The sequence below is a fragment of the Peromyscus eremicus genome, chromosome 6, assembly GCF_949786415.1.
Source record: "Peromyscus eremicus chromosome 6, PerEre_H2_v1, whole genome shotgun sequence".
In the NCBI taxonomy this organism is placed as follows: Eukaryota; Metazoa; Chordata; class Mammalia; order Rodentia; family Cricetidae; genus Peromyscus; species Peromyscus eremicus.
Window position 1 is genome coordinate 33,769,327 of NC_081421.1, and position 25,078 is coordinate 33,794,404.

At 39.8% G+C, this 25,078-nt stretch overlaps 1 protein-coding gene across 4 annotated transcripts in view; it reads right to left on the minus strand.

Moving 5' to 3' along the window:
* Positions 1-8,192: 8,192 nt before the first annotated feature.
* Positions 8,193-25,078, minus strand: part of Dcun1d1 (defective in cullin neddylation 1 domain containing 1) — a 36,020-nt gene continuing 19,134 nt past the window's right edge. For all 4 annotated transcript variants that reach the window (XM_059265363.1, XM_059265361.1, XM_059265364.1 and 1 more), the window contains 4 exons: positions 22,506-22,636; positions 10,047-10,129; positions 9,713-9,809; positions 8,193-8,519 (listed from right to left, as the gene is read on the minus strand). In XM_059265363.1, the coding sequence (XP_059121346.1) occupies positions 8,440-8,519; positions 9,713-9,809; positions 10,047-10,129; positions 22,506-22,636 (391 nt within the window). In that variant the 3' untranslated portion in view covers positions 8,193-8,439. The remainder of the gene's footprint in view (positions 8,520-9,712; positions 9,810-10,046; positions 10,130-22,505; positions 22,637-25,078) is intronic.

A 25,078-nucleotide genomic window follows, 5' to 3' on the forward strand; every position in this document is an offset into this window, starting at 1 on the left:
AGGAAAGGCGCAAAGCTACACAGAGAAACCCTGTCTCGAAAAACCAAAAAAAAAAAAAAAAAAAAAAAAAAAGTATTGGGGAAAGGCTCATCATTTTCCTAAAGCCATTGCAAGAATTTACAATCCTTCCCACAATGTACAACAGTTCACTTCTCCACAGCCTCAGCAACAATGGTCCTTCCTCCTCCTCCTCCTCCTCCTCCTCCTCCTCCTCCTCCTCCTCCTCTTCCCTTTTCGGTGCAGAATCAAACCCAGAGTGTCACATGCATGAAGCAAGTACTGTCACTGAGCTACAAACTCAGCTCCTGTCCCACTCTGATAAGAGCAGTGCCGCTAGGTTAAGGAAGTCGGTTCTCTCGGGCTTATTTACATTATCCTATTAGTGGTGTGGAAGGTCTTTCCTTAGGCTAATCGAGCCACTTAGAGACTAAAAAACATTACAGAAATGTCTACTTCATTTATTTAGAAACTGGGTTATTAAGATCTAAAAGTCCCTAGGCCAGTGAGAGGGCTCAGTGAGTAAAGACACTTGCTGTAGAAGCCTGATAACCTGAGTTCAATCTCTGGGACCCACATAAACGTGAAAGGAGAAAATTAAAGTTGTCCTCTAACCTCGAAGTATATGCCACGGCATGCACACACACACACACATATACATCGTGCACACATACAATAATAATACATTTTTTAAAGATCTAAGAGTCTATTATATTCTCTGGATCTATTACATTGTATGTTCAAAGTCTGCTGACCTATTACACTAGCTTATGTCACATTCCATTAATTTTCAAAGTATGTTCAAGTTCAGATACATATTTTTACTAATTACATCAAAACTTCACCATAAATTTGAAATAGCACAAAAAAATTAAAGCCATGGTAGCTTTCTCAAATAACTCTGTAAGATATAGGCGAAGAGACTTGCAAAGACATATGTAATGTATGGATCGTATCTAAATACTGACTTGAAATGTTGTATAAGGGAGTGCAGTTTACATCCTAGTTACTAACACTAAGAAACTACTGGTAATTAAATGGAAAAATAAAAGATGGTGATGTTTAAAAATCCTTAGACTGAAATAATTCCTAGCTAAATAATTTGCTTTCTGGGAATTGCTTCAAAATGAATCAAGGTTCCAAACACAGGTAGCATGCATATAAGTTAAGATTTCCATGAACCAAGCAAGTTGAAATGGACTCATTACACCATTTTTCCTTTTTGAAATTTTTCATTAAAAATTTAAAAGACACAACCGCATAGAAAAGCACAAGCAGGTTGTCGTGTTTTATTTATTCATTTGTAGTAGTGGACTGAACTCAGGGCCAGCCTCACATGCTAGCCAGGGACTGTCTGCAAGCTAAGCTTCATCCCAGTGCCCTTTAACCTATGACCAGGGACCACTGTAGGCTGAAGCAACCTTATACAGCTGCACAGGCAGCTGAATCAGAATGGTAACTAAACCTTTAAGAATTTAACTAAAATCTCAAAGATACGTTGAAAGTAAAAGATCTGAAAACTTAATGAAGTGATAACTGCAGGCACTTCGTGTCATTTTAATGACCCTCACTAGTGACTGTCTAACATCACTTACACTTTGTCAGCCAGAGCATCAGCCACCAGCACCAACCCTCAAACTCATCTCTCACACACTCACTTGCACTTGCTTCAGAAAACACTGGCTTCGTGGAGGAGTGTAGCCTAGACTAATTTCACTTCTTTTTACCAATTCTACAGCAATTTCTCAGACCTTCTGAAAGTCACCCAGATTGTATATCTTGTAGATAAGAATGCTAATTTGAAAAATATATCCCCCAGTATGGGCATGTGTATGAAGGACCGACAAGGATGTGGAGAAACAGCAATACTTGTGTGGTGTAGAACATTTCTAAATGGTACAGCCACAATTCCAATGCTAAATATGTGAGAGAAATTAAAATGGATCCACACAAAGACAAATAGAGGAACATCCATAGCATCATCACTTTTTAAAAAAGTAAGACACATTAAATGTCTACCACAAATGAGTACAGAGATGGGATCTGGTTCACTCCACAGTGGAAGCATGCAGCAGTCTGAGAAGCTAACCACATACATGGTACAGAAACAGCACACCACAAGGTGATGCAAGTCTAGGAACTGCATGACTCACCCTAAAAGGGAAAATGTATTCAGACAGCAGATCAGCCGGGTTGCCTAGGAAGGGACAGAAGCGGCTCAGGGGACATTTCCAGTCAGGTGACAATGTTCTAAAACTTGACTGTGATGATACAATGCTCGAATCTGCTGAGCCACTGAACTGAGTTTTACAGCACACGGATAATCCTTTACTGGAGCCATTTCTTATGTTGGCACCACTGAACTGTACCCTCGGCTTCATGTGAGCCTATGAAGAGCTATGAAAACAAACACCGAGGAAGACTGCTAAAAGCTCTGGCTGGCAGTCCAGAGACTCAGTAAGAACTCTAATGACGGGAGGACACAGCCCACATTTGCTTCAAAGTGTGTTGCCTGCAAAGGATCCCGTCTCTACATCCTGTTCACAATGATGGTTACTGTCTGCCGAGTACACAACGCAGCCTATAGAAACCTCCACTGTTCACGGCAGCACAGCATTTTGGCCATTTTACACAACTGTTTCACTCTAAACTTACCCCGTCACTATTGCTATTTTCTTTTGGAAAATTTCTTGCTTGATATCACCCAATTTTTTCATTAGACAAAATTTTCTGAGTAGTAACCCAAAATAAAATTTTAATATTTGCATTGAAGATGCCTTTAAATACACACTTTCTAGATGTAAAATGGCTGTTCTTTCTCTTCTTCCACATCTGCTAATTAAGCTGTTCCTTGTATGCTTCAAACACTTGCTTCAAATCAAACTTAGTTTTCACTATTTGGGTTCAAAACTCTTCTGTTTCCTTGAATTTGCTGGATTCTTTCTTCCAGGAAGGGCCAGCTTTCCTCTTAGTCTCCATGTCTTTCCCTTGGCTAGCAGCTTTGTCAAAGAGGTAACGCTACTTTACCCTCTCAGTCAACTGCTAACACATCTTAGTGGCAGGTGTGCAGCTCAGGAGGCCCTGGGTTCCCTCTCCAGCACTGCATACCAGACACAGGGGTTCATGCCTGTGATCCCAGCATTCAGGAGGTAGAAGAGGAGGGTCAGGAGTTCAAGATCATCCTCAGTTATACAGTGAGTTCAAGGCCAGTCTGGGCTATGTGAGACCACTTCAAGAGCAAAAACAAAACATTTTAAGACACAAATATTAAAAACCAACCAAAAGAGCTGGAGGGATGTCTGGGCAGTTAAGAGCATTGGCTGTTCCTCCCTAGGAAGAGTTCCATTCTCAGAAGCTACATAGTGGTTCACAAGCATCTGACTGCAATCTCATGAGATTTAATGTCCTCTTCTGGCCTCCTTGCACAGGATGCACAGACATACGTAAAGGCAAATCACCCACACATGTAAAATAAAAGGGGGGAAGAAAAACAGCCCAAACTGGGCATGATACCACCTGCCTTTAATCCCAACATTTGGGAAGTTGAGAGACAGAATTAAACATTTGAGGCAACACTGGGCTATAGCAGTGATCCATTTCCAAAAACACAAAACCAAAACAAAGTTTAAAAAATCCAATCCTAACAAATCTCATACAAAACACTTATAAAAGAGAAAAGCAGTAGGATGTGGTGGACACTCCTTTAATCCCAGCAGTCAGGAGGCTGAGGCAGGTGGATCATTCTGAGTTCACGGCCAGCCTGGTCTACACAGGAAAATCCCGTCTCAAAACAAAACCCACACTACCAAAACAAGCAAACAACAACAACAACAACAACAACAGAACAACCCATCCACAGAAGATGAAGCGTAAACGCAAAGCTCTGAATTAAGTAGGGACATCTGTATCTGATGGCTCAAATGCTTTACATTATAGCAGACAAAGAAGTATGAACTACTTGATGATCTCGGAACAGCATCACTGCAAAAAAAAATCAAAGTTACTGATACAACTTTGTGAATGAAGAGAAACTTTGTATACACTTAAACATATTTTTAGTCTCAGTATAAGAGTAGGGGATATAGCTGAGTAGTTGGTACAGGAGTTGCCTAACACACACAATGCCGGCTTTGATCCCCAGCCCCAAATAAACCAGGTGTGGTAGTGCACACCTGTAATCCCAGCACTCAAAAGATGGGGGCTGGATGATCAGAAGTTCAAGGATATCCTTGGCTACACAGTGATTTTGAGAACAGCCTGGAATACATGAGACCCCATCTCAAAACAGTAACAACAAAAGCAAAAGTGATAACTACGAAGTAATTCTCTTTCAATCATCCTACACAACCACTACCTTTCAGGCAGCTGCAGAAGCTGTCTTCTTTTCACCATAATTGACTTATGAGTTGTTGTCTAACTAACCCGGGGCTGGAGAGATTAGAGTATGCTTGTTGGTCCTGTCAGATCTCAACAGCCACATTAGGTGGCTCCCCACTGCCTGTAACTCCGGCTCCTGAGGATCCTATGCCTTCTTTCGGCCTCAACCTGCACCTGCACCCATGTGTACATTCCCCCAACAGAGGCATATAATTAAAAGTGAAAAAGTCAACCAAAGAGAAATAAAAAACTGCATTAACACCAATACTGAGCCCAGGGCAAAGCTGTCAAAGAGTTGATCTGCAGGAAATGGTACTTTCCAAACAGGTAATGCAGAAACTATGCCAAAAGTGCTCTGAGAAAACCATCTGTGACAGTTCTGAGCTTGTCTGTACCTGCCTCCAGAGTGTGGTACAAATAACATGAATTCAGTTAGCCAAATGGAACAAATGGAAACCAGAAATTAACTTCACTAAATTCCTAAGAAATAAAAATTACTGCCATGATTATAAAAATAGAAGCAATGAAAGGGTTGAGAAATACACTCAAGTTTATAATCAATTCAATGGTGAGCCATAATTGGACCCTGTTCATCATCTGTTATATAAAAAACACAATTCAGTTATTAAGATATATGATAAATAGTTCACATTTAAAAACATTTATCATTACATTATCAAATTTGATAAACTCTTATCAAAACATCTCAGCATTCAATATAAACCATATTATTAAAGTTTAAGGTAACAACAACAACAAAAAATCTGGAGGTGTCAGGTAAATATTTCCTAATAAATACACAATTGAACATTCAGAGCCACATAAATTCTCTACTAAATGTTGAATCAGTTTTACAAAGGCATACTTTGTAAACAATTATAAATTTTCCCAACACCATTTTCCTTTCTTAATTCCAAAATTGTTCTATCAGGTCAACTTGCTCCTATTTGTATGTCAAAATTACAGGCTTCCAACCAATCATCCTAACAGCAACATACCTAAACACCTAAGCAGGGTGAGCACAAAATGACTCAAAACTTCTCATGATCAAAGAAAAAAATAAGTAACTCTTCACGCAGATCTTTGAGAAAAAAAAAAAATAGTATACCTTGTTTAAGAATTGTTCAGGAGAGATATTACATGAAAGGTTTCCGATGTTTTCATTGAGTGAATTTACTTTCACTCACTAAAACTTTTGAAGTGTATGATGAAGGATGCACACTCACAATGCCACAGGATATAACTAGCACAGTTCATAAATAAAGCAGCCGAGTACAGTTGTAAACATTGATAGTAAACACTGTCTTCTCTTCCCCCCGAACATGCCATTTCAATGCTCTTCCATGAATAATTACTCTTCCTGGAAGTCCTCAAGTATATTTTAGTTTTGTGAAAAAACTAAAACACTGAAATAATATGTGAAAAGATTTAGTCACGGCAATTTCACTGAAGCTTTTATTGCCTCTATTGGTGATATGACAGGGATTGTAAAAGACACACTTGAGCTTACAGAGATATGCAGATGATAGTCACTGAAGATAACCTTCATCTCAAGTATTTTTATATGTGGGTACTTCTCATTTTACACATTTTACTATTTAAAAAGCATTACATTTAGAAATGTGTACCTGTTCTGACATTTGGCAAAAAGTAAACTCTCCCTATGGTTCTGTCTGGGGGAAAAAAAAAAAAGATTCAGCATGGAGATCTGACGCAAACAAAGACCAAAACCTGTGAACTGAAGCAGTTAGGCTGGCTGTGTGTGTGTCGTTTCTCTCCAGACTCACTGATGCCCCTCCCCCAACAGTGTAAGCATTTCAGTACAAAACATTCCCTATAATCAGATATTTGTCCTCAGAATAAACACATTCAATCAGTCTTCTTTTTTGAGCCCTAGTAATAGTTTTGTTTAATTCTAAGATGCCATCATTGTGAACAACCTTAACTTTTTTTGCTACATAATTATATTAAAGCTTTATATATTTTTGTTTATAATTACACAGTAATTGTAGATGTTTAGTACCAAACCGATGACAAAGTGGAAAAGTCTTGCATTTAAAAATAAAATCTGTAAAACTCAAAGCATTAGGCCACAAACAAATATTAAGATTTTTTATGAAGAAAAATTTATGAGGTGGGGAGAGAAGCTAATGGGCTTTCATTTGAAAATTAATCATACTTGAATCAATCAATCTGAAAACAATACCAGAACTCAAAATATTCCACGTAGGAAATAAACAATATGTCTGTAAAACTTTTAAAGATATACATATGTATGTATACCTTTAATTTTTTTCATAATTGAAGTTCTTCATATTTACAAAATAAAATCAAGAAATACTGAAAAAAGCAAATTCTTTTCTCTTTTTAATAGCCAATTCCTGTAAGGTGAATAGAAATGTACTCCAAGCTTTCTTTTGGTATTTGAAATGTTTTCTAAATTAAAGTTATGATTGGAAAAATGATACATCTATAAGGTAAGCATTCTATGCAATTTCCAAATCATGTGACTAAAAAGCAGTTTTAATCATTTCCATATCCGCATAAAATGCCCTGCTCTCCCAAAGTACATTCCTTTGTGCCCTGAAGAGGACCTGGATACATGGAGCAAACTCTGTCCCTATCGAAGGCCAGTCATCCAACATCTAAGTTCATCATTTTTAACATCCTCCTGGAAATATTTATGAAGACCCCTTTGCACATGTCAGTGTGTTAACAGAGAAACAAGCATTTTCATCAGGAGAGCGATTCATGGGTCCTGTCATGAAAAAAATAAAATACAATCAAGACAGCGTTCTGCTTTGACGTGGAAATAGCAAATGCAAGTGAGACAAAACCAGTCAAAAGTCCAAATAATTTATAGAACAGAGCCATTGGTATTCCGCACCAGCACTCGCCTGTTTGAAAATCTCTGCTCTTGGAGGAAGGATTTGACAACCACAGTGATTTAGCGGTAAAGCCATTTCAACACAGGAAGAAGTCGTACAGGCTGGAGTATTGCCTGAAAGAGCAGTGCCTATATGATAAGTATTGAACTTCATGGCTCATCACAACCACTTCTAAAATGTAAATCCTACTATCTTCTTATAAATTAAGTGAACTGCATTGTGTTCCATAGTGCGATGACAAAAATTAAAAAAACAAAAACTAAACCCTCATGCCTAAATTTAGAATATTGTATTGTATAGCAATGCAAAACATTCAAAACAAATGAAATAGTTTAACTTATTCAAAAGGCGTAGAAGCATTTCAGAAGCATAATGAAATCCAGTTCTGTGGTGTGTGATGCATTGAGAGTGGACTCTAACACTATGTCCTGTTACAGCATCTGTAAATAAAAGCTCCCCACAGGACCACTGTGTCTAAACACGGGCGGGACAACCACAGACTGTGTTGGAGAACCTTTGTGAGAGTCTGAAACACAAGACATATTTCAGGTAGTCACCAAGTCATCCTAAATTTTCTCATGTGTTGGTTATTTTGACATTTCTTTCATCAGCTATTTCACTCACATCAACAGTACATGTGGTTTACCAGGAAAAATACATTCCCTCAACCTAACGCCATTCCAGATCCGGTACACTCAGATAAATCACTCTCATTTGAAGTGCTACCAGCAGAGTCTTTGCAACTAGCCCAAAGCATATACTTAAGAAGTTTTTATAAATTGTTTGTGGTGTTCATTATTATGTTTAATTCTTATGCCAAACTGTTTTCTGATGAAGACAGCATTGTGCTTTATGCAGGAATGGAACCCTCAAATCATCACCATCGAGCTTCTATGACTTATGGGAAGACAAACTAAGATGGTCCACAGGTAAGATGAAATCCACAATGTTGGAATTATAAATGTTTAGAGTGGCCCAGACTAGAAGACAAGCCCAAACCACCAGTAGAAGATGGAGTACGATATGGTCCAAGATGTATCCTTAGAGTTTGTCTCAACCCTCAGTTCGAATCGTGAGGATTGATCTTCAGTTCGGTCCAGCCAGCAGAAATTGACTGTGCATTTTTCCGTTGTATTTATTGTACAGACTATGTACATTCTAGAAGGTTCCTTTAGTGCTACACTGTTGTACTTTTTGTCCCAGCAATTTGAGGGCGTGCAAATTCCACAAAGTCATCAATAAGAACAGGCCATGCTCCTGAAGAAAAAGAAAAGAAAAATATGAGAGGAAAGGAACTAGAGAAAAGCAGGATAAAAGCTAATATTTCAACAGAATCCTGGTGTTTTTATAGCGTCCTCATAAGAATTAAAATGTTACTCTTCTTTACTCCCACTGATCCATCTTTAAAAGACTCCATCTTTATGTCTTCTTCTCTCTAATCTGTTACTCTAAAACGGGGTTATTGCTTGATAATGAAAACACCTCTTTGGAGCAATACATCAGGTACATGGAGTGTGGTTTTCTGAAGGCTTTGCTAAAGTCAGGCAGCCTACCTCATGATGCAGCACCAAGTCCTCCAGCCCCTCAGGAGCACTTGTCACTCTTAGTGAGGTGACCACAATGAGAAGGGGGAAGAGAGACTATGGCTGGCTAAGCCAAGGGTCCCAGGGGACTTATACGGAGATAAAAGACACGAGGGATTTTCCAAAGAATATCCTACATTTAACAATCTCAAAAAAATCAACAGTTGGTTCTCATGAGGGACTAGATAACTTCGAAGAATTAACTGGGAATGCTGCTGGGGAGGGCTCGCTGACCACACAGATGGAGAAATGGTGAGAAGAATTTAATAGATAATGGCTGAATGCAACTAAGACACCAGGCAGTTGAAGTCATTTCAAATTCTACAAATCCAGCACACTTGATGAGTTTACAGACGAGACTAACAAACAAAAACAAAAATGAAAAAACCCTCACTGGATTCAAATGAGTATAAAATACATTAAGAGACTATAACTCTTACAGTAAACTGACCATGAAAGATATGGGTGAATATTTCTTATGCCCTTCTAGAGGAGAAATACTGGTAAGATTTTTTCTCCTGTAATTGTTCAGTGCAATGGAGAGGGCCCAGGCTCCACAAATGCTCTGCAATTGAGCTATGACTTCACCCACCCTCCTTCATGGCAGTTGAAAAAGAGGAAAAACCAAGACTAGGAATTTGGTTCTACTTCTATGTTACAGCAGGTGTTCAGCAATTCTGCCTTTGTTTGGTCTCCAGCGCGCGCGCGCGCGCGCGCGCGCGCACACACACACACACACACACACACACACACACACACACGAGGGAGAGGGAGGGAGAGAAAGAGAATGAACAAAAGCTCAGAACAGGACTATCACTTCCATGTATACAGTGGACAGAAGTTCAGGTAAGGCAAATATTATGCTACCTTCTTCATCATAATTGGACATGTCATCTGCAATCATTGAGCTGAAGTCTAACAGAAGATTCCACGTATCTTTTGGTATTGATCGTTTATGATGCTCCTATTAAAACATCAAAAAACAAAAAGCCTTTAAACCTTGGAAACAGTTGGGAAAAGTTAGTCCAGCTGCTGCTAAACATGGGAAAATGTAACAGCTGCATAGTGCAATTCTGGTAATCAAATTTCTCACTCTACATCCATGACATGCTCTGAAATTAATGATGCCTTGAAATAAATTAATATTTAACTACAGTATAATCTTAAGATAAAACAGAAACTGTAGAAAACGTTAACTTACCAACAAAAATTTATTCCATAAGTCTAAGAATTTAAATCTTCCATTAAGCACTAAGTTCCAGTAAGCAATGGCCATTTCTAGATCTGTAATATTAAAAATAAATTATGAACTTTAATGCTTTGAATATATGTCCCTGCAAAAGAACAGTGAGAGAAACAAAGAAAGCCATTTGCATCTGAGTATCATAGATTAAACTTTTCTTAAAGACCCAAGTCCACGCTTGACACCTACTTCCTTCCAATGAGCTCCCAGGGCCTCTGGGGTTAAGAATAACACGACTTACCTTCACAGGGTGTTGATGCTGAAAGCGGATGTCACTGTGCACCTTTCCACTGTCAAATACTAATGTGTGGAGGTCCCCAGGCTCAGTACAGACCCTTCCAACATTCTGGCTGTAGGGGCTATGTATGCAAGATGGACCACTTAGCTGTACCCAGGCCTTTATCATCAGATACCAATATGTCCCCTATATAGCGGAAGACATTCTTGAGGGCAAACTTGCCCCAATTAAGAATCCTAGGTGCACATCAATTGGTTGAAATGCAAAAGATTACTCAATTCCCAATCTTAGAAATCTTACACCCTAACAGTTGATGTCTCACTTGTCCTAACTACAAGAGACCAGAAAAATATTGTGGACTTTTTGTGTTTGTGTTGCTCTTTTGGCTCAGTGCATCAATCTTATAAAATGCATGTGCACCACAGGGTTCATTCCCCAGCACCATGGAAAAATAAAATAATTTAAAAATTAAATAACAATAAAAGTAATAATCTAAGTTTTTTTTTAATTTGCCAAAGACATTAAAAAGTTCTTTATTTAGACACAGGACAGAGAAGGCTAAAGAAGTGATCCTGTCAACATTCACCGTTACAAATTCTAGACCTGCTCTGTGACAGAAGAGACAAGCTGGATCTAAAGAAGTGATCCTGTCAACATCCACTGTTACAAATTATAGACCTGCTCTGTGACAGAAGAGACAAGCTGGATCTAAAGAAGTGATCCTGTCAACATCCACCATTACAAATTCTAGACCTGCTCTGTGACAGAAGAGACAAGCTGGATCTCTTCAAGGAACTCAAGTAGTTGAAGCTGCCTTGCTTTCAAGAGAAACTGACATACCTCGGCTAAGTCACAGTGCGGGAACCTTAAAAATCCTTTCAAGCTGTGAAGTCAAAACCATTGAGCCAATCTGAGGGAGCCTAAAAGGCTAGTAAAGACTAAAATGGACAAATGTTGCTCAGACTTGTTAAAATAATGAAAAGAAATTCAATGCTTATTCCCTGACAAAAAGCACAGATGGTTTTTAGGAAATCCGTTGTAAACCACAAATGCTAGAAACCTGCACGGATCTGTGGTGGTTTGAATGAAAATGGCTGCCATAGGCTCATGTGTTTGAGTGCTTGGTTCCCAGTTGGTGGGAAAGTTTGAGAAGGATTAGAAGGAGTCTTGTTAGAGGAGTGTCACTTCAGGTAAGTAGCCCATGCCATTCCCAGTTAGCCCTCTCTGTCCTGTGCTTGTGGATCGGATGTGAGCTCTCAGCTACTGCTCCAGTGACGTGCCTGCTGCTGCTGCTGACATGCTCCTCGCTATGATGGTCACAGAACTGCCCTCTCAAACTGTAGGGCCAAATTAAATGCTTTCTTCTGTAAGTTACCTTTGTCATGGTGTCTTAGCAGTAGAAAAATAACTAAGACAGGCTCCCTCAGTAATTAGACAAATACAAATTACAACAACTTTAACATTTTGACTTACTGAAGTCAGAATAGCTAAGACTAGGAAAACAACCCATAACAAATGTTGGCAATACTTGGGAAAAGGAGAACCCTCATTCACTGTTTATAGGATTGCACTGTGGAGAATTCTCAAAAAGCTAAAAATTAGTCTACCAGATGACCTACTCCTTAGCATGTCCAAAGGGATTGTGGTGGTCTGAATAGGGACAGCCTCCATAGGCTCATATATTTGGATGCTTAGTCATTAGAAAGTGGCACTACTTGACAAGGAGTAGGTGTGGCCTTGTTGGAGGAAGTGTGTCCCTGAGGGTGGGTTTTGAGATTTCAAATGCTCAAGCCAGGCCCAGTGTCTCTCCCTTCCTGCTGCCTGCTGATCCAGATGTAGAACTCTCAACTCCAGCACCATGTCTGCCTGCATGCTGCCATGTTTCCCACCATGATGGTTAATGGACTGAACCTATGAAACTGTAAGCAAGACACCCCAATTAAATGTTTTCTTTTATAAGAGTTGCTGTGGTCCTGGTCTCTTCACAGCAATAGAATATTGACTGCCTGAATAAAGTCCATGAACAAAACTGTATGAGGAGAATTCTGAGAGCTTGTGAGATAACTCCAAGGAAACAAGAAAAAAAGTCTTTTAACCTCTGTTTCTCCATAATATGGTTGTTCTTGGGATGTACTTTTGTGCTCCTCCCAGGTGTAGTAAATAGGAGTGGGTTACTTCAGATAACCCACCATATCATTCAGAATGATGTTTCCAAGCACAGGTTGTCCTCACAACTGCATACAGCCTAAACTCATGTGATCTAATACAGCTTGAAATCAATTGAACTTTGCTCATTTGACCTTGCTTAACCCTCAGAATGCTTCAGAATTGAAATTATCTGATGCTTTGTTAGTGATTGCATGAGACCTTAGTCCACCTCATTTTTAAGCTCTGCTCTTCCACATTCATGCCGCCAACTAGAGCAGTAACATCTGACTAAGACAGAAGTTGGTACCAGGAGTCGGGTATTGCTATGAAAGGCCTGATCATGCTTCTTGTTGGCAGGATGTGAACTTTGAGACTTTGGATTAAGAAAGCAGTCCAGTGCTTTAAGTAGGGCTTAATAGACCATACCAATAGGAGCAGGGAAGACAGTGGTGCTAAGAGCAATGGAGATTATGATGACCCAACTCAAGAAGTTTCAGAGGAGAAAAATCTAAGTAGCCTAGAGAGGTTTTTGTGATATCTTGGCAAAGGATGTGGCTGCTTTTTGCCTTTGTTCAAAAAGTTTGCCTGAGGCTAAATTGAAGAGTTTTTGGATTAAATGGCATTGGCAGAGGAGATATCAAGGCAGCCTAATTTTGACTCTGTCCTATGGCTATTAGTGATTACTTTTATGCAGATCTATAATGAAAAGGAGGAAGCTGAGCAAAGAAAGATACAAAATGTACAGTTTGAGGACAAAAAGGAGCACCAAGAAGTATAACAGAGCTAAGCCCAGGGCTCAAGGAGAGAGGAGGTTTAAAGAAAAGCCTGATCCTAAATGGAATAAAGGGAACAGTAACCTCAAGGGAAGACCCCACCCAGCTAAGCTCCTAACTTGTGAAAAGGAACTAAAGAAAAGCTGAAGCAGTGAAGGAAACCACTGAAAACAGAAAGCTGATGCAGATGTACTCCACACATACTTGCTCAGCTACATTCATTGTTGTTCTAGTCACAATAGCTAGGAAATGGAAACAACCTAAATGTCCTTTGACTGACGAATGGGTAACGAAAATGTGGTCCACATACACTATGAAAAGCTGTAAAGAAAAATTAAATCATAAAATTTGTAAATAAATGGATGAAACTAAAATTTTTTATTGAGTGAAGTAACCCAGATCCAGAAAGGCAAACACCACATGTTCTCTCAAATCTGTAGCTCCTACCTCCAAATCTTCAGATGTGAGTATATAATTTGGAGTAACTGTATAACCAGGAAAGGCAAAGGGGACCATGGGTAAGAAAGGAGCATTAGAAAGGGTAAGAGCAGGATACAGGTTATGTGAAAGCTAAACATGGGAAAAACTGGGATGGGGAAGGGAGGAAAATAGGGAAGGAAAGAGGGAAGAAAGATAAATAACACTAAAGATATGTGAAATAGTCACAGGAAATGATATTGTTTTTATCTACTTAAAATTACATATAATGTATATAGGTCTATGTGTACATGCACAGACGCAATTTAAGTGAAGTTATGCTACTTGGGGTGCTAATGCCTATCTCCAAAATCCAAAGACTAAAATCTTAAAGACTTAAAACAGCACTAGGCCAGGCTTGAGAAACCTCCTTTAGAGTTGTTGGCTGGGGGAATCCAAGACTCCCAAACAATTGCCTGCGGTTGCCTCCAAGAGGTTAAGGTAATTCCTACTGCTGAGGACAACATGCTTTGGTAAAAGCCTCAGAAGATGGAGCTGGGTCTGACCCGAAAGCCTTCTTCTCCCTGAGGCTCAGTTTTTCACAGTACCAGAAGACGGTATGCAGACTGCACAGACAGAAAAGTGGTCAATCCTCTCCCCCAGCTGTGATGTCTCGGAACCACAATGACCAGCACTGCATGGCAGCCCTACGGGTGCAATAGTGCACACATATCTTGACAGTCCACCAACAGTCCAATGGACCTCAGGCCCACCTAACATGAGAAAATCATGCCTCATACTATAAATCGAACCAGTCATCTGTGGGTAGTGAGGTCATGGCTCTTAGAGGAGAACCTACTACTTCTACTCTATAGGCTTGCATGATTCCTAACTGCATTCTAAACACTTACCCTTATACCCACAGTTAAGTGTAGCTTACATACACACACACACACACACACACAAAATCAAAGAAGCTTCTTTTTGTATCAGACAGCGAGACCATTACAGTCACAACTGGTCAAAATGTAGACAACAACTGATGTGGTGTGCCCCAACTTACCATCTACAATATAACGCATATACCTAAGTCTCAGGGAACACTGTGGAAGAGGAGGTGGAAAGATTACTGGAGCAAGAGAACCAGGATGTCTGCTACAAGACTGTGTCTTTTAGAACATGCAGGGCTTTATTTCTGAGGTTGTGTGAGTTTGCTTAATATTATACATCCTAACTCCATCATTTTTTTCTGTACATTTTATGATTACAATTTTCTTTGTTTTTATATTTTTACAAATTTCTCTAGAGTTGAATAGTCTCACCCACCCACCCCATGTCTCTCCTCACCCTCAATTTTCATTACCCATTCATTTGTGGATGGACAACTAGGTTGATTCCAATTCTTTGCTATAGTGTAAGATTAGAAGCTAGGACCAACAAACAAGCAAGAATATGCATTAGTCGTTCTGGCTCTGGATTACTTCAATCAGTATAATCTTTTCTAGTTCCATTCATTTACCTGCAAATCTTATTTTTCTTTACAGCCCAAAGAGTATTTTCACAGTTTTATTATTGAAAACAACAACAAAAAAGACCTAGAAAATAAAAATCTCACACCAAAACTAACCAAACCCACTCTACACACCCTAGTGAATTTCTGTACATTTAGAATCACCTATTCCGAAGCTGTGGAGCTTCACATTGCATTGTACACTTTGACTGCTGAATATATTTTTATGCACTTAACTACCACCAAAAATGAAAAGTCCATGACAGACTCAGAACTAGAAAATGATTAGCTTCGTTTTTCTCCTCATAACTCGTGTCTCTTGCCTGCATTCACTCCTTCCTTGTGTCCTATATTTAGCCCTTCTTTTCCTCTTTTCTATACTGAACCCATATGTGCATGCCGTGTGTGTTTAATTGGCTGGGTTTCCATGTATGAGAGAGAATATGTGCCTCAATTCTCTGTGCTCTGTGAATTCTGGCTGTTCCCAAAGGACTCTAATTTCTGGTGTCATTTTCCAGTGAGTGGTCAGATATCCCTCCCACAGGAAAACATTTATTCCATTAAATCACTAAAACCACCTGCCCATTACACTGTCACCCTTGGTGTAGACAACATGTGATCTGTGAACACATGCTGCCATCTAGCTCTTATCATTCATCCTATTGCTATCAATCTACCACACTCCTAACTGAAATCCTCTGGACTCACTGGTGTCGTTGACACCTGGTTTGCAGTCTTCCTTGATGCCACACTCTGCCATGAACCTGAAGGTCTTCAGTGTCCATATCAAACACATAACCACTGTAACATACTAAGATGGCACTTGCCTCCACTCTAATCCAAAAACAAGATCCTGTAAAAGAAACTCACCAAAGATTATTTGAATTGATGAAAACAGATTCAGTGAAGCTGTGAGACCAACAGTGTTTTTGAAATAATAATAAAGTTGGTGAGAAAGAAATCATAAAAACAATCCTATTCACTATATCGTAAAATTAAATCACTAACGTTAACCATAGAAGAGAAAGGCCTCTAAAGCGAAAATTTATGGACAATGATGAAATTGAAACAAAAAGATGGAAAGACCGACCTTCTGTGCTCATGCATTAGAAGAATTGATTTTTCTAAAAATGTCCCCAAACACCTAAACAATGTACAGGCTCAATGACATTCTTCAAAGAACTAGGAAACCCAACCTCAAAATTCATGTAGAAACATCCTGAACAAGGAAGGGGGCAGAGGATCTAACTCAGTGGCACACCAGTGTCTAGCATGCACAAGAACCAGGTTCAACCCTTGTCCCACAAAACAAACACAACAAAAAGAAAAAACAACAATGAAAACAAAATCAGAATAGTCAAAGCAATCTTGAACAAAAACACTAAAATCTGGGCCAGGTAAAGCATTTGCCATTTGCCATACAAGCCTGACAACCTGACTTCAAGGCCCCAAAGCCACGTAAAGGTGGACACAGAGAGCCAACTCTTCAAATTGTCCTCTGATTGGATGCACACCATGGCATGCACGCAACTACACTCCCACATGCACACACACAATAATAAGTAAACAAATCAAAGACATCAATGTAGACATTGGTCTTCTAGATAAGACCTCAAAAACACAAAGAAAAACTGAACTTTTTTTTTCAAAGGAAGAAGCTTCAGCATCACTACAGAACTAGAGTGGAGAGACAATCTATGAAAATGCTTGTCAACTGTTCACCTGGCCAATGACTAATTACCAAAACTAAATGGAGAACTCAAAACAACAGCAACAAAACATTCCTAGAAATAAAGATGGGCAAATGGTCCGAATAGTTATTTCTCAAAAGAAGGAACACAAATGGCCAACAAAAAATATGAAAAAAAGCTTAATAAATGCAAATCAAAACCACAATTAGGAAAGACAAAAATCAACAAATACTTGAGGCTGAAGTGGTTAAGAGCATCTCTTGCTCTTCCAGGGACTCAGGTTTGGTTCTTCATACTCAGTTGGGAAGCTCACAACCTCCTGTAACTCCAGTTCTGGGGGATCCAGTGCCCTCTCTGGCCTCTGCTGGCACCCTCCCACACTGTAAACACCTCAAGTATACATACTCATTGAAAAAAAGAAAAGAAATTGACAAATATTGACAAAAATGTGGACAAAGGGGAAGTGTGGGACTGTAAATGACACAACAAAGCTCCTCAAAAGATTAAAAGTAGGAACCGGGGCATGGTGGTACATTAAAAACATATATTCAAGACATTAAAATCCTGTCTTAGCCGGGCGGTGGTGGCGCACGCCTTTAATCCCAGCACTCGGGAGGCAGAGCCAGGCGGATCTCTGTGAGTTCGAGGCCAGCCTGGGCTATCCAAGTGAGTCCCAGGAAAGGCGCAAAGCTACACAGAGAAACCCTGTCTCGAAAAACCAAAAAAAAAAAAAAAATCCTGTCTTAAAAAAGAAAAGAAAACAACCAAAATAAAAGATCTATCATATGACCCATCTATCTTCTAGGGCAACATCTGGATATCCAAAGAAAATTAAACAAACCTACCAAAGAGACAACTGCACTTTCATGTTTACTGTACTGCAGAATCAACCTAGGCGCAAAGATAACTAGAAAAGAAAATGTGGGTATATTCCACAATAATGAATTCCTATAGGACTGAATTAGAACCAACTCCAAAGATTTTAAAAGAATAATTATAAGAACATCTAATGAAATTAGAAGATACAAATAAGTTACCTAAATTCAAAGAGAACACAGACAAATGTATTCTATGCTCTGAAAGTAACTGCCAACTAAGATTATTATATTCTGCAAAATTATCTAGCATGATTAATGGAAAAGGAAAAACTTTATCTGGTAAACAAACTGACACAACTTATGAAAACTAAGCCAGTATTACAGAAGATACCCGAAAAAGTTCTATGCACTGAAGAGAAAAGCGTGTATATAAAGATATAGGAAAGAAACACCATGACAGAACAGTAGATAAGCAAATAAGGAACATGAAAAGGGGGGGGGGGGATCAATAAAATGATGAGAATTAATACACACCCTTCAATAATAATCTAACACAATAGGCTTCAAAGCATAATTAGAACAGATCAATTCATGCTGAATAAGGGAGTATTCAAAACAATATAACCATTTCAAACACACGTGCCTTTTATTTGTTAAATTAGCATATGATGCACTAGATATCATGGCATTTTCAAACAAAGTATATTTGGGTAGATTTTCTTTTCCTCTTCTCTCCTCCATATTCCTGGCACGGCTAGTTCCCTCATGACCTCTGCTACCCCGGTCTCTTCCATGTCTCACACGTCCTTCTGCCCACTCTTCATCCTTCCTCATCAGCTATTTTTACCCTCACTGCTGGGCTGAATGAGAGCAGCAAGACCCCTGGATGTGCATCATCTCTGGTGTAGGACTGAGTCCTCCTCTGAGTATGTGCTCAGAAGTGTGACGGCTGGCTCATATGACAGTACTTTAAGTTCCTGAGAAACCTCCATACTGAATTCATAGTAACCTCCCTGCCTTGCACTCCCACCAGCATTGAATTAAAGTTCTTTTTTTGCCCCCACCCTCTTCTCAGCATGTCGTAATAAAAAAGGTCCCAACTAGAAGCTGCTGAGATGGTGCTTGCCATCCAGCCTGATGATCCCTAGGATCCAGAAGGCAGGAGAGCATGGAATGCAAGAGTACTCAACAGTACTGACCTTTCATGGTGCGTGGTGAGGTCGGAGTTAATACACATAAACCCTTACAACAGTGCCTGCCAATAACATATGAATCATTGCTATTATTTACTCACTTAAAAACATTTTAAAACATCAGAGATTCTGGAGTCCTGCTGCCCTTGAAAGCTGTCCTCGTCCTGCCCCCTTGTGGGACATTGGGGTCTACCACCAGCTGTCAGGTCTGGGCTTCAGCCCCTCTACCCACTGGGCCATCCTACTGGCCCGAGATTTTATTCACAAAGGTTCACAATCACAATGGTCCTTAAAATGACAGTTCTGTTACAGAATGTATATAATCTCTGACCAAGTTAGCAGAATCAGCAGTCTCCCGCACTGGACTATTTCACAGCCTTCTTCTGAAGACTGGGTCCAGATTTTAACACTCAATTTTGAAAGAAACCAAAAACCTAGAAATGTGCTTGGGGGAGAGCACCAGGAATAACCAACATCAAATGACGGATAGTTGGAGAAGCTGGAATCCTGACCTGGAAAGGACGAGGATGAGAGGTGGCAGTCTTTAAATGGCTACCTTTCTCTGTTTTAAACAGGAGAGCAAACTCAGCTCAATAAGAAAACTATGTAACAAACAGCAAACGCACTCGGGACAGGAATGGCAACTTCTAAAACACTCCTCACCTTGTTGCCACAGAGGCAAAGTGAAAACTCAACTGTGCTCCTAAGCAGGGCTAGCACTTTGGGTAGATTAGACTTCATCTGGGCCTACAAAAGTCTCTTTCAAATTGAGGATACACAGACTAATCCAAAACTGCAGGTGACTGGAGAGATGGCCTCTAGAGACAGGAGAGAGGGAAGGCAGGAAGCGGAAAGTGGAATAAGGAGGCCCAGCCTCCCTGCACCAGCACAGCTCAGTGCCACCACTCTCCGTCTTTCCCACCCTTTGGGACTTAGATGTCCTCCCGTAAACGCCACACTTGGGAACCCTCAGAAAGGCTGTCAGGAAAACTCTCCTTGTTAACTAAGCTCTTCAGTGACACAGACCACTGCATTCCCTGCCACCTAACATAATGCACAAAGTGGAGAGCACTTCCTTCTTCCCATCTGCTCTCCTTCCCTCTGGAAACTCCTCTCCCTCCTACAGAGTTCCTGCTGCTGATAAATCCACACAGATACACTATTGCTAACAAACCCCACATTCTACATTAGGGTTCATTTCACTGTAAATGCTACTGTCGGGGAGTGTCATAAATACATGACACAGAATTTGCCTCTACCTTTAGAAGTAAATGGGTGACAGGCTCATTATTAAGCAATCTCCTGAATACTCATCTTACAAAACAAACTCTACAACCATTGAACAATGTATTTTTTCTTAAGCATAATACTAGAAAACAACTATTTTTCAAAATCTGTTTTCACGTAATTTTCTTAATTCTTTTCTAATCTAAAAATTCTAATTTATCATCATATTACTATACCAAATAACCATAAAATGTTGATTTTCATTTTAACATCAAACTATTTATTTACTCAAAATGCTATAAATAAATATATATATATATATATATATATATATATATATATCCTGTAAGGGGCAGGAATGTAACTAAGAAATTGATTCCTTTAAATCAATTTGACATCCATAATACTATGTATAATCTTACCAAAATGCTGTTACATTTCTAAATACCACAAAACAATAGTTAAACTGAAAAGCTTTACTGAATTTTCACCTGAGGGGCGGACGGAGACAACTAGAACAAGAAGTGCCTGGCTAATGGGTGTCTAGCCATTCGGACTGCAGCGATTTCTTTCTCATCCTGCAAGGGAGGCCTTCTGTAATGAAATCCAGCCCAGCTGATCATTTTGTACTGTAGAAGTACACGGACGTCACACTGTAACCTACTAATTGTACAATTATCTGTTCATTTCAAATGCATTTAAAGAAAAGAGTAAGATCCAGCGTATACTGAACAATCAGTTCATTAGAATTTTACAAATATTTTGAGCATCTTTAATCAGTTAAGTCCTGTTTCATCTCTCTTTAGGCTAATTCTCCATTATACACACACATGCATCCCATCTTCTCTAGCTTTTAGTTGCTTCCTTGGTCTAATTTTGAGTCATATAATTGATCTGTTTCTCGATGTGCAATCTAAAGTACAAGGCAAGATTAGTACCAGAGGCCCCACTAGCCTCTTCCAAAGGGAAACCACTGACTGGGGTCAGCAGTGATGAGCACTCCGCAACAGAGGACCAGGATCAACCCCTACTGATGGAAGAACAGCAGAACTGAGCCTGGAAGCGCAGGCTCCTAATCTAGCTACTTGGGAGTCTGAGGCAGGAGGATTGAAAGTTCAAGTTCTGCCGGGGCAAAGTGAACTTCAGGCCAGCCTGAGCAGCTTAGTGAGACCATCAAAATGAAAAACTGAGAGAGCAGGGACATGGCTCAGTAGGTCACGCACTATCCAGCATGTGTGAGGCTCTGGTTTAATCTCTAGTATCACAAAAGCAAAAAAAACCTCAATCTCACTTACTATTTAACTTTCTGTGTATAAGTTTCTCATTTGCAAATTAAGAATAAAAACGTCTAGATTCTGTAACCGTGTATGTGGTACTCAGCAGGTAATAATTTATTGAATGAAAACATAAAACTCGTGAGCATTGCTGAAGCAGTATTTGAGAAAGACTTAGCACACTATCAGGGACACTAAAAGCTCCCATTAAATACTGTCACCACCCAAACTTTCAGTGTGTCCTATTTCTCATACTCCAAAACATTTGTGTTCCATTTTCAAAAGAAGTCTATGGTTATTAATTTAGCCTTACTGTGTCTCCAATGCCTTCTCTTGCACAGAGTCTCGATTTATGTCTACGGTTTGGAGCCCCACCCCTTAGTACTACCTTTCTTTGTCCATCCAGATAACAAATCTTTGCTCTTACTTCACAAAGCCCAGAAAGCCCTTTCCAATCTCTCTGGCTTTAGTAACACCCCCCCCCACCCCCCCCCACCCCCCCCCCCCCCCACCCCCCCGCGCTTCTTGGAACTCTATCTTTATTTACTTGGTATTATCTACTGCTGTCTAAGCTTTCAAAGAACTTTGTCAATTCCATTTCACCTTTCCTGTCACCTAACTGGCCCCCAAACAAGTGGATGCACACTGCATTTAGTCCAAACTGGGTGATCTAAGCTATCGGTAAGATGAGGCAACACGGGGGTGGGGGGGGTGGGAGGGTGCTCTATGCTGCTAGTGTGTTCCCAGGAAGATCATGAGTGATAATCATTTTCTTTCAGCAATGTTATAACTGTGTTTTTACAGACTCTAAGGTCCTAAGAGCCTTCTTGAGCATATATGAACAAAAGAATGCATAAACAGATGGCAGTGAAATATTAAGGGCTACTTCTTTTCTCTATTTATAATTTTTGTGTTTTAATAATTCAGTGATTCGCGTAAGACATCAGAGTGATCCTCTGCTGCACTGTGCCCAGTGTCCCCTAACTAATGTTTACTGCTCAGTGTTTTCCAATAACTGGTATTTCATAACGTTATGTTCAAAACACAAGACTTTCTATTGCAAAAGTGATACTATCAATGTATTTAAATATATGTAAAACACCAAATATAATTTTAAAATATTCTTACCTAATCCTTTTTGTCCTGGATTCTTTGCAAAATTAAAAGTAAACTGGTAAAAATCCTTAAATCGTCCTTGTTCTTTCAATTCTTGTTCCATCTTGGGTATTTGGGCCTTTAGTTTTTCTATGCTGTCACATCTACATTATAAAATTAAGTTTGTAAACGGTTAACTTTTCACTAGAAATTAAAAAGCTTAACTTAATTATTCCTATGAGGGCTTGCATTTGTTTCCTAGAACTTATTTTTTAAAATCAGATATATGGGATTTCATCTTTTTACATATATTAAGAAGGCAGTCTCCCCTTAGTCACAGGGGATGTAAGTCCCTCACTGACCCCTGAAACCTTGGTGAGCATCATGCCTCAGAGATATGCAGCTTCTTCTTGCACATACAGCGCTATGATACAAAGTGTAATTTACAAATGAGACAAAGCGAGACATTAATCAGAACTAATCATAAAACAATTACGTGGTAATGAAATACTATGCATGTATTCTCTATATACTTAGAAGGAATGCCTCTCTGGCACATCCTAACTGCCAGCATCACTGCTCCTACACTGTTGGATCACTGTGAAATAAAGTAGGGTCACCTGAACATAAGTGCTAGGATAGCAATGGTAACTGAGAAAACCACTAAGGGACTGCCAGACAGGCAGGTTCAGTGAGGGTTGCTGGACAAAGGGCAGCTCATCCTTCAGGCAGGACAGCAGGACAGTTTAAAAATCTTACCACTCTACTCAGAATGATCCCCAACTTAAAACTTAGGGATTTTTTTTTTTTCCTGGAAACTTTCAACTAATAATTTGGGAACAGAGTCAACTATAAGTCACTGAAACTTCAAAAAAGCCACGGATAAAGGGTGACTCTTGTCTAGAGTTAGCTTAATGAAGACAATGGAATGATGAAATGTTAGAATTACTTTTTATATATATGAACTCACCCAACTCAACACACTGACGTACAGACTGCACTTCTACCTCAGTGAAGGGATAAGAACGGACACACTCAGCCCCCAGCCACTACTCTCACTGTGGTGGGCACAGCTAGCACTGCAGTTGGTCACGGTCTAGCTTCCCCACAACCAGAACAAGGCCTCTTGCTAAGGAAGCCTTCTTCTTGAAAACTTGCTTTTACTAAATATTAGCGAAAGCTTGTACTGCCTTCAACTGAATTACCTAAAGCAGGATTAGGATGTTTTTTTCTATTTACAAAACTTTCAAAGAGCTAAAAAGGTCCATGTACTTCATTAGTTCCTCATAACATATGGCCTTATGATAGAAATGTCTCATTTCTTAAAGACTCTACAAACAAATCAACCTGCTCTCTCCTCTAAATCTTCTGCTTTTTATCTGCCTTCTATGTTCTAACATTTCAGGTCATATTTTATATTGCATTCTCCATAGACCGTGACATTGCTTTTCCCTAAGTTCCAGTGGCATCTGCCACAGAGAAGCCGAGCAGACTCCAGCTGGCTCGGTTTGGCTCAAAGACAGGGTCCAGGCACATTATCGATTTATTCTCTCTTTGTGTTATGCCCACCATTCTCTGCCTGCTTTGCAGTGGTCAGCCACAAACCACTGAACATTATTTTTTTTGCCAGCTCGCCCAATGTCAGGGTCTACTGACAGGGCTCAAAGGCTAGGGGAGGAAGGGAGATTTTTACCCTGGTTGTTGTCATACAGGAAAATGGTCTTAATGTGTGAAAGGTCGCGTCTACCAGTGGGGGCAACTCTTATAGCAACCCACCCAGTTGCTAACCAGTTTTTATTCAGCATTGAAGCAGCTTCTCAGCAGGCAGCAGCCCCTGCAGCCCTTCCTCTCCCCCAGGGACTGAATTCCGGCCTGCCTGGCTCACTCAATGCAGTCCCAGGGGTGGCGAGAGCGACTGCCACCTCTTTACACCTAAGGGTTTCTTTTACACAGTCTAGTACTTCTTTACACTTTGTGGTCAAATTACTGGTGAGGCTGTATCCTGACTGGGCCCAGTTTTCCTATGTCCCTAAGACTCAGTAAGCAGAGTCCTGCTTGTGTCCTGACTGGAATATCACCTGGTGTTATTACCTGTTATGGTTCGGTAAGTACCTCCCTCACAGAAGTGGTTATGAAGAGGTAGGCAAAGCAGGTATTGGGATGAAGCCATGCTTGGTTAATGTGAACGTTTTTTTTGTTTTGCTAGATTTTGGAGACAGGATCTCATACGGTAGCCAAGCTGGCCTTGAGCACCTGTCGCTGAAGATGACCTGAAATCCTGCATCTGCCTCCCGAGGGCTGGGAATTCCTGGGCTGCCCACCAGGCCCAGCTTTCAGACTATTCCTGCAGTCCCATCAAACAGAGATTGTCAGCAAGACTTTTACCTATGACTTTTCAATCTACCTATTCAAACACATTCAGCTAAACTAGCCAGCAAGGCACTAAGTAGAAGAAAAGCATTTAATACCCTCTAGTTTTTAAATTCTATATTTTACCAGTTCAAAGTACACTGCCTCAAATTAGGAAACAATTTACTTGCTCATTTCACTTTGTTATAAATATTAATGTCAGGTAATTTGAACATTAGTGACTCTCCTAGGAACAA